We start from the raw sequence: 10,129 nt of genomic DNA on the forward strand, positions 1-10,129 counted from the left end.
TACTTGCAAAAACATATTGTTCTTATGAAATACTAGTATGTTAAAGTCCAGTATTTAGAACCCAATCTCTACATTTAGGATCGATAGATATGAGCCACTATAGCAAAAATATAAATAAATAAATAAATAAAATATTAATAATATTTTTAACCAAACAAAAATAAAGCTTGCCAGAAAAGACACTAACTCCCCTCAAATTTCAAAAATCCCAATAACCTTTCTAAGATTTTAAAAATTATACATACCTCCCTAAGATTTATTAAAAGAAAAAAAAAAAAAAAAGAGACCACTAACCTCTCTCATTGTGTTTTTCAAAAAGACATACGTTTTCAAGCATCCCATAAGTCAAATGTCAAGAAAAGTCTATAGGAGTTTTAAAACCTTAAGGCCCTATTTGAAACTTAAAAAATACTAGAAAAAGAAGGATAAATGTCAAGGTGTTCATATTTTCGTGTTTGATTATGATATAGAAAATAAAAATTATACCAAATCTATGAACAAAATTTTGATTTTGCATATGATTAACATTTAATTTTTCTTAATTTTTAATCATATTAAAACAAGCTTTCATTTTTATTTTTTTTTTATAGTACTTAATAGAGAAACAAAGTATAAAGGAAAATAAATTTCCTACTTATTTTCTTTTGCTTTACTTTTTCCCAAACAAAATTCTTAATCCAAACAGGCCCTAGGGAAACCCAAGAGATTTTTAAAACAAACTTCAATAGAGATCAATTTCTCTTCACCAAACCTCTAGGGAGATCAGTCTTTTTTGCCTTTTTTAATACAAGCAAAGAAAGATTACCAAGAAACAAACCAATTACTAACTCGTCCCAATTTTACAGACCAAGGAGAAGGATTTCACTGGAGGAGAGGTCACCAAAATCTTCCTTCCTTGATATGCTTAAAACATTCAAGCCTGCCCAACTCCCTGCAGCTTTGAAAGACTCCTTCAATTCCAACTAGCTTCACACATCTTCAGAGCACTACCATGTAAAGGACTCGAATGGTCATATCCTCAGTTGCCTCTAAAAATAACACTTCATACTCTGGGCGGAACCTTAAATTTGTATTCTGGATTTAAGCAAAACTTGATGTTTACATTTCATACTGTGCTCTCTCCAAATCCAAGGTTCAAACCTCCCAATCAAATGGCTCAATCTCTCGAAAATGATTTATTTTTCAACCAGCAAATCTGCTGTTGAAAGAATCCGCCACAAAAGCAACTTAACCAAAACCCAAGACTTCGTCAATTACAGCTTGAACTACTCAAGATAATGAAGAGTTTACACTACCATGGTCAAAATTAGGTTCACCTAAACTAGCCATGGTTACGAAGAATTGGACATTATACTAAGCTAAGTTAAATGTTGTATATATAATAGAGCAATCGAGATTTTCTCTGAGATCATCTTCTTCCATTGGTGCTCCAAGAATCGCAAGCTCACCAGCACGAGCTTTCACTATTTGTAGGAAATCTGTAACACTTTGCCTTTGGTTAGATTTTTAAGGTGACTTTTTACCTGCTTAATGCGTCCTCGTGACGGCTCAGCATACGTGTCCGCCAAAATTGTCCATGCTTCCTGCGATGTCTTATCCAACAAGAGCATTTAGAATTAATTGATCTTGTCAAACCCACATTATGTGAGCAGGATTTGGTGTAGTGGTGTTGTTTGCAGTAACAGTGGCTGGTGGGCATGATTTTGATCCATCTACATATCCTAGGAGATCATATACCTTAAAAGAGGGTGTGAAATTGAAGCTTCCATGAGATGTAATTATTGGTGGTGAGTTTGAGTGGGGCCTGAGCTGAGATATTGACGGTGATTAAGGCATTATTTGGATCATTGGGGTTGTGAACTGCAAGTAGGGAGGTTGAAAATTTTGATCGACAGTTTGTAGTCATGACTGGTGGCTTAAAGAAGAATAGCAATAGCAATTTTAAATTTTAAATTGCTCTGATATCATAAAAAGAGAAACGTAGAAGATTGGAAAGGAAATAAAAGGTCACACACAAGATGGTTTTTCATTGATCAGTATCTATAGATTACAAGGAAAATCAAATACAACAGCTCTGCCTAAACTAATTCCTACGCACAATGAAACAGAAAGATTCAAATAAAAAGTCTGCCTAAACTAACTCCAAAATACAATGAAACAGAAATATACGAAATTAAAATTACAAATACAAATTCAAAAATAATATCAGAGAAAATCTCAATGGCTCCACTATAGCATAACCCTAAGCATATGCGAAGTACGAGTAAAATAATCCAAGTCTAATGTAGGGTAATCCATAACACATATTTCGGAACCATACAAACCAAACATAATTGAATCAAAGAATAATTAATCAAGTAATAAATAATTAAACTTGAATAAAATAAGTTTTAAAAACAAAAACAAAAGCAAAAACAAAAACTATTGACATCTCAGGTGAGAGTGATCTAAAAATGACAAAAATACACACCAATAACAATGTCTTGCGATTCATCGGTTCAATGGGCATACAAGCCGTTCATCCTCTCAGCACAATTAAAATTTTTACGTTCTTCCGCATTTTCCCATCCTTCTAGTATTTAAAGCATTGATGCAAAAATCATTTCACTTTAACAAGGAATTTTGCTAGTAGCAAGCGATGCTTATTCAATGCCTAGGAATCCAAATTCTCCACAGGCCATCAAATAAATTGAACAATTTCTCACAAGAAGATACTAAATCTCTTTTTAGAACTCAAAAAACACTAAGGAAAGAAAAGGAAAATATGAAGGAATTCGCATTTTCATGTTTGGTTATCAAGAAAAGTAAAAAAATAAAATAAAAAATACACTAACCTACAAACAAAATTTTGATTCTACTCATCATTAATATTTGACTTTCTCATATTTTCAATCATATTAAAATAAACTTTCATTTTCAATAATATTTAATATAGAAGGAAAACAAAATAAAAAATTAGTTTCCTCCTCGTTTTCTTTGCCTTTCCTTTTTCCAAGCAAAATTAAATTCTTGATCCACACGAACCCTAAATAAATCTAGATTTTATAAGTTTGTGAAGAAAACCTAAGACCATATCTCAAAAAAAAAAAAAGGCAGTACTCTCTTCCTGCCAATACTGCAATATAATAAGAAGCTAATTTGAGTCAATATCCTTCCTGGCTTGCTACCTTCTCTAACTTTTTTTTGTGGGGGAGAATCTCCTTTCTACATGTATAGAAGTAACAAATTACATCAACAACACTAAAATCAATATATCTCAATGTAAAAGCTTTAACATAATTGCAGTACAAAACAAAGGTCCTAGTTTAGATTGACATATTTAAATTTCTAGCCAATGAAACACAACATGGGAGAACAACATAGGAAGAAAGAGTAAGAAACCATAGCAGGTCAAATTACTACTTATTGTTGCAATTACAAGAAGGATCTTTAGGAGCAAACATTACCTGCAATTGCTTCTCCGCATGCACCACTATAGTAATCTTTAGACATTATTACACCACTTTGCACAACATACAAAACCCACATCAAAGGTGATAGACTCACAGCTTGCTAGAAACATTGATTGTGCGTACTTTGGAGGGCTTAGGGTTTGTGTCTTTTGGAACAACAATGGTGAGGACACCATTCTCCACATGGGCCTTTATGTGATCCACCTTCACACCCTCTGGTAATTCAATTTCCCTAGAGAAATCCCCCTTCCCATTTCCTCTTTCTGCCACATGCCAAACAGTGTCCTTTCCGCCAGATTCATCTTTCCCACCTTCCCCTTTTATGTGCAAAATGTTCCCATCTTCAATCTGCACCTTTATCTCATCTTTGCTGAAACCTATCCAGCAGAGATTACCCAATTCAGTAAAGTCAATGAACCCTTAAACCTTCTCCTTCTCCTAGTAGAATTCGCTCAATTAAGAAAACCCATTATCAGAATTTCTGTGTAAAATTAATGTCATCTTCGGGAGATGTTTGTATTGAAGTTCATAGAATTCATCGAAAAACCCAAATCCAAATCTTGAATTCTGTGCTCCAAATGCAAAGAGCAATGTAAATAAATAAAGATTGCACCGAACAGAAAGGAGATCAATAGAAACATGAAGACATATTAAATGATCCAACACATTTTTAAAAATCAGAAAAAACCATTACAATTGAGAGAGAGAGAGAGAGAGAGAGAGAGAGAGAGAGAGAGAAGAAATACCTGGGACGTTGAGCTTGAAGACGTGGGCAGAAGGGGTCTCGAGCCAGTCCATGAGGGCCGTTGATCCGGGCCACGTTCGGTAAATCGGAGGGCTAAGGAAGAAGCGCCTGAAAGGGTCGCCAGAGAAAACCTCCGCCATGGAGAAAGCTGTTCTTTGGTTATGATCGTGAAGATTGTAGCGATGGGGCAACGAGGACTATCGGGTTTTCTCTTTCTATTTTTCTCTGCGCAGTCTACCAGAGAATAAATAGAGACTCCATGGAAGCTAGGTTTTCTCCTCACCTCCCTGCCATATTCTGGAGGATTCCGGAAGCTTGGAATTAGGATTTATTATTGTTACCAGCAGATACTAAGCAAGAAGCGCCCGAAAGGGTCGACAAACATGAAAATTTTGTTAATGATATTTCAAAATCAAAATTTTATTCATTAATTTGATATAATTTTATTTTCTATATCATAAAATATGAATTGCTAGACATTTATCCTTCTCTTTCTAATAGGGTCTTTAGGTTTTAAAATTTTGATAGACTTTTCTTGACATTTAACTTTTGGGATACTTATATTTTTGAAAACATTTGTCTTCTAGAAAAATACAATGAGAGAGGTTAGCGGTCTTTTTTTTTTTTTGATAAATCTTAGGGAGGTATGTATAATTCTTAAAATCTTAAAAGGTTCTTGAAATTTTTAAAATTTGAGGGGGAGTTAATGTCTTTTTGGCAAGCTTTAGGGGAGGTCAATATTTTTGTTCGGTAAATCGGAGGGCTAAGGGAGAAGCGCCTGAAAGGGTCGACAGAGAATCCCACCTCCATGGAGAAAGCTATTCTTTAGTTATGTGTAATGAATCCACTAACAATTGTAATAAATCCAACAAGAATGGAAATAAACCTAATAGGAATGCGATGGGTACTTAGATGAATTACTTGCAGAATAACTGAATTACAGGGACGAATAGAATTCAGTGGTGGCAATGCATACAAAGAAAAAGAAAGAGAAATTTAGGTTGGTTGGTTCAAGAGAGCCACTCTCCAAAGCAACAAACAGATTCCCAATTATCTCCCCCCCTATTCCCGCTGGTCACCCCCTTAATACCTAACAACCTGTAACAAAAGCAACAATAAAGAAACTAACTAGTACGAGGACTCAAATGGGCTTTGGCCTAACGCCCAGCCCAATTCCCACGCTGCTAAGATCTCAGCCCAGCTTCCTACGATAAAAAGCCACGGCCCACGGAGTTTCATCCCACACGCCAGGTCTGCAAGTCCTGTCAGCTTCGCCTTTCGTCTGAGCTCTTCCGTCTGCTCGGATTTGTTTGCCCGAGCCCTTCAACGAGGTGCCTCAGTCTGATTAGAACCCTTGTCCATGTAGAAAATCCGTCCGACCTCCTTAATCTATTTGGAACCCTTTGTCCGAGCTCCTCTGCGAAACGTCCTTCGTCCAAGTTCCTTTGTCTGCTCGGAGACTCTAAGCCCCTTTGCAACACGTCATCCTTCCGAGTCCCTCCTCCCCTCAAGTCGTCGGCTCGGAACCTTCCACCCGAATCCCTTCTCCCCTCTGGTCGTCTGCTCATAGCCTCCCGCTCGAGCCACTTCTCCTCTCTAGCCTTCTACTCGGACTCCCTGACCATCCTCTGTCTCGGCCCATAGCAATACCCTCCCCTTTTGAGCACCTTGCCCACAAGATGAGGAAACTTCTCCTTCCACTTATGATACCACTTCCACGCATCCTCCTTCTCCTGTCCCTCAGCAACTTCAACATAAGCTCTCTTCAAAAATTCCCCTACGCGGACTTCTTTGAACCGGAGCTCATATAATAGCGAAGCCACCTTCTCTTCTTCATCCTCTGCTTTCTTCAAGGCTACAATTGCTTTCATATTGATACCTGCTTTAATGTACAAATTAGCCACCATGGTGGAAGTGCTCCAATCCATGGAGATGTAAGGTTCACTCTCCATTTCTTCTAGAAGTTTCTCCATGTTCTCAATATCAGATGCTGTCCCATACAAGTTACTGCAAATTCTATAGCTACAGTTATTGGGAGAGAATCCATTTTCCTTCATCTTTTGCACATGAGCGAGGGATTTATCAACGAGGCCTTCCCTGACATAACAACTTAGAAGAGCGCCATATGTTTTGTCACATTTATCTTGGTCACTCATGTTATTGAAGTAGCTCTCTGCAGCATTCAACCCATAGACACTACCAATTAAATCCAACTACACAACACGATCACCAACAACACCAACACAATCTTCCTATACTTTCTTGTTGCCATTGATTTATAAATCATTTATGCCTTCATGAATCTTTTCATCCCCCAGCTTTTGCAGATTAGAATAAGTGTCGCTCATATAAGTTATGACGGTCATATCATTACCAACTCTGCTAGAATCACAAACTCGATCCACATAAATTGACTCCGTTTCTTTTTTTAAGTTCACAGAATCATCCCTTCCATCATCCATATGTTACGGTTCAGCCGAACAACTTGCTCATTCAGGGGCCATTGTTAAGTTCATTTTTCTATGTCCTTCTGTAGCCCCTATTCTGCTCTCATATCCAGCGAACACACCTTTTTCATCTTTAACTGTTTGATCATCAGTATAATCAACTCCAAGTAAGCTGGTAAAACAATGGACATCATTTTTAGAAAGAATATTAGCAGATTCAGGGGGTGTTTATGTGTTCACTTTGAACCTTTCAATATTGATCCACTGTTTCTCGAGATTCTCTTGAGCACTATTTAGTAAACCATCGATATTTTTTAACTGCTTTTTCTTCAGATAGATCTCCACTTGAGGGTATCTTTCACGAATATCATTCATGACATTTTTAAATTCCTTTAAATTTAGACTACCGGAGTTGTTCTCATCTGCCTTCCTAAATATAGCCCAAATAGCTTCCGTAAATTTGCGTTGATTTATCGTGGCATAATCACCTAGGGCATATGTGTTTACACAGCCTTCCACTCTCAACCATTCATCAGTTGCTAAAGCACGCCTGCCAGTCTAGCCACGTTGCTTCAATAAATCCATTATGATTAGGCGAGTCCTGATGCCAGTTGACCAAACTACCATTCCCTATGGTACGGATAAAGTTTCACCAGTTCCTCTTTCTTGAGTAGAAATTTCTTTGATGACTTTCACCACAATGGATCCTATTTTCAAATGTTTACAATCTCTCTAAATATTTTCTTCAGCAAAAGCAGTGATTCTTTTGTCAAATATGTTTAGGATATGGGGTAGGGGTAGGGGTACTAGGCTAAACTGATGAGTTCACACACTTTCACAAGCCTTTAACCCGAGTTTTACCCTTTAGGAATAAAAAAAAGCATAGTAACATTAGCCCTCATGAGACTCAGTCTTTGGGGGCGCGTGAACCACTCCGCTCAGTATGAACTTTGTCCCAGCCCATTGAGTGAGGATAAAGGACATGTTGGGAGTCTATTGTTAATAGGGATTAGAGCTTAACCCCACATACTTGACCACAAGGTTCACTCCATTAGGGTAAAGCTTTCAACTGAACAAAACATGTAGTAAAACACCTACTTGGGGCAAGGACGGGATCTACATATTTCTCCATGATATAATATTGTCTTGTGTTGTGATTAATTGATCAACTTGCATCATCCATTCATTTTCATACATGATAGGCCCATCATTGTGTTGCCAAAATTCTAATATAGCCCGAAGTTATTTCATGACAGGTTCAATGGCAATATGCAAAGAAGAGGAGATCGTAGTCAAAACCTATTATGAAACTCAGCAAAACCATCACGGGGATAGTCTGAATCACAGTTCAAAAAAGGAGTTGCCAACCCGGGTCAAGCTGGATGTTAGAACCAATGCCTTAAAGGAGATAAGGAAGAACTGGATTGATTGGACAACTGAGAGACGCCTACGATTTTCAGAGTTGTATGGTCACATAGGCTTCCTACTGCATGTAGTGGTCAACTACGATGTAGTAATCATCTTGACGAAATTTTGGAATCCTCCCTACCGCTACTTCACTATGAAAGGGGTAGACATGGCTCCCACCATGGAAGAGTACATGTCTCTGTTGAATCTACCAAAGAACTATAGAACCTATATGCCTAACACAGTTATATTGTTCAGAAAGGAGCTAGGCAAGGTATTGAGGTCAAGGCCTAGAGAATAAATAATCAAGTCAACAAAGAAGCAAAAACCATCTCCTCAGAAGAATTGAAAACTCTGGTGAAATAAGAGGAATCCGAAGAAAGTCATATGAGCATGCTAGCCCACCCTATCTACGGGTTGGTAGTCTTCCCAAAAGAAATAGGGGTTATTGATCATGGAGTGAATTCATTGTGGCCCAAGTCCAAAAAGGGGTCAATCTGGTATCAGGCATCTTAGTGGAAACAATCCAATCCTTGGATTATTGCTAAACTAAATGAAAATGTCAATTGAAATGTTGTGTTCCATTGCTTTACGTATGGTTCCTAAGTCATGTGTCGTGCCAGGAAAGTCGCTTTCGTTCGATTTACTCAAAACTATGGATCCCTTTAATCGAGTTTGAGAGGGCTTCATGGGAGCAACACTCAAACAAAGAAGAATGGGTTGAAAGGATACGCAATTGAGAAACCAAAGGATTCTCCTGGATGACACCATGGATGGGAAATTCGGATATGATCTACCAGTGTGGTAAATTTCCATGGGTCCCATTACTAGGCCCATGGGGAGGGACCGCATATGCTCCCCTCATATTCAGGAGGCAATTGGGCTTTAGCCAATTCATACCAATGACTCATGGGTTAAGTAGTGCGGAGTTCGCTTATGAGCAAGAGGAGGCCCACAAATCAATCAAAGAATTTGCAATTGCATGGAGGATGGTTTATATTATCAGCTCAGGCCAGCGTTTGATGGAGACACAGGGAAATTACAATAGTTGGGTCACCAATCGAGTTAACCCACTGGTTGCAGGAATTCCACTAAGAACACCCCCAAGTCAACTTGGGCTAGAAGAAAGACTCATGGAGGCAAAGCTTGTCGCCAAGAGAACCAAGGGTAGGGAACACCAGATAATCCTTTGATGCCAAGAAAATGTGAAGCGAAAGAAGAATCAGTGCATACAAGCTGAAAAGGAGATAATGGCATTAAGAAGGAAACTTCAAAATGAGGCTCAGATCAACTTAACCTTGCAGAAAGAGGATCTTGGGCACAACTAGAGGGGATATGGTTTGTAATGGGGAAAAGGGATAGGAAACTTGTCTGTAGAGACTCGAAAAGGAAAACAATAATAATGAATGAAAATGGTAAAGAAAATAAGGGAAGTGGGTTTGGCACAGGCCAAATCGTTGACGGTTTTAAGTAACTGAGGAGCGGTTAAGGTGAAATGGTAAAAATGGTTTGGTTAAAAAGCCAAACCATTGACGGTTTCAAGGAAACCATCAATGATTTCGTCTAGTAGCCACTAATATATATATATGTGTGTGTGTGTGTGTGACTTAGTTCATTTGTGTTTAAAATTTTCTTTCCTCTCTCATACTCTCTCTCTAGGTTGCGGTATCCTCTCTCTCTCTTTGTTCGATTTTTCGCCCGGTTTAAGCCCGAATCAAAGGAGAAACGTCATTTTGGGATCCTAGCGACGTTTCTCTGCAATTTAATCGGAGCAGATTAGTTATTTGGGGGTCCTAGTCACCACTCCAAAACTAGGGTAAGGAAGATGTTTTTAAAAGTTTAATCATTTATTCGGAATGTGTGGGCTTAGGAATATTAAATAGTTATTATTCAGAGATTGAACTGATTAAACTAAGGTATACGAATACAAGGTTTTGTACGAACGCCGCAGGCACTATTTTAGGATCTTTACGAGAATATTCTCGGTAAACAGGTAAGGGGAATAAATTATGTCAGGTATTTTGAAAATTAACTAATTAATTTAAAGCATGAGAATATGAAAATATTGTATATGATTT

The 10,129-nt window shown here is 37.9% G+C and overlaps 2 protein-coding genes across 8 annotated transcripts; both read right to left on the reverse strand.

Moving 5' to 3' along the window:
- Window positions 1–1,152: 1,152 nt before the first annotated feature.
- LOC131159566 (15.7 kDa heat shock protein, peroxisomal) lies at window positions 1,153–4,626 on the reverse strand. Of its 7 annotated transcripts, none has more exons than XR_009137821.1 (4): window positions 4,199–4,537; window positions 3,447–3,829; window positions 1,738–1,860; window positions 1,153–1,583 (listed from the first exon to the last, which is right to left on the reverse strand). XR_009137821.1 is itself a non-coding variant. In XM_058114584.1 (2 exons), the coding sequence occupies exons 1-2, from the start codon at window positions 4,335–4,337 to the stop codon at window positions 3,543–3,545; spliced, it is 426 nt and encodes a 141-aa protein (XP_057970567.1). In that variant the 5' UTR covers window positions 4,338–4,626; the 3' UTR covers window positions 3,227–3,542. The 7 variants fall into 7 exon arrangements, 1 of the variants encoding a protein (XP_057970567.1); XR_009137820.1 differs by having other exon boundaries at window positions 1,153–1,592; XR_009137822.1 differs by having other exon boundaries at window positions 1,153–3,204; window positions 4,199–4,605.
- Window positions 4,627–5,801: 1,175 nt separating this feature from the next.
- On the reverse strand, window positions 5,802–6,659 carry LOC131160990 (uncharacterized). The gene is made up of 2 exons (XM_058116856.1): window positions 6,491–6,659; window positions 5,802–6,370 (listed from the first exon to the last, which is right to left on the reverse strand). The coding sequence occupies exons 1-2, from the start codon at window positions 6,657–6,659 to the stop codon at window positions 5,802–5,804; spliced, it is 738 nt and encodes a 245-aa protein (XP_057972839.1).
- Window positions 6,660–10,129: the final 3,470 nt, after the last annotated feature.

Source organism: Malania oleifera, chromosome 7, assembly GCF_029873635.1.
Source record: "Malania oleifera isolate guangnan ecotype guangnan chromosome 7, ASM2987363v1, whole genome shotgun sequence".
NCBI classification, from domain to species: domain Eukaryota; kingdom Viridiplantae; phylum Streptophyta; class Magnoliopsida; order Santalales; family Ximeniaceae; genus Malania; species Malania oleifera.

What these genes read in the sequence shown, in the direction of transcription:
- LOC131159566 (XM_058114584.1), bottom strand. Translation starts at nt 4,337, where the DNA reads ATGGCGGAGGTTTTCTCTGGCGACCCTTTCAGGCGCTTCTTCCTTAGC. An exon ending in CTTCAAGCTCAACGTCCCAG is followed by an intron (nt 3,830 to 4,198) that starts GTATTTCTTCTC and finishes TCTGCTGGATAG; the next exon opens with GTTTCAGCAAAGATGAGATA.
- LOC131160990 (XM_058116856.1), bottom strand. Translation starts at nt 6,659, where the DNA reads ATGGATGATGGAAGGGATGATTCTGTGAACTTAAAAAAAGAAACGGAG. An exon ending in GGATGAAAAGATTCATGAAG is followed by an intron (nt 6,371 to 6,490) that starts GCATAAATGATT and finishes TGAATGCTGCAG; the next exon opens with AGAGCTACTTCAATAACATG.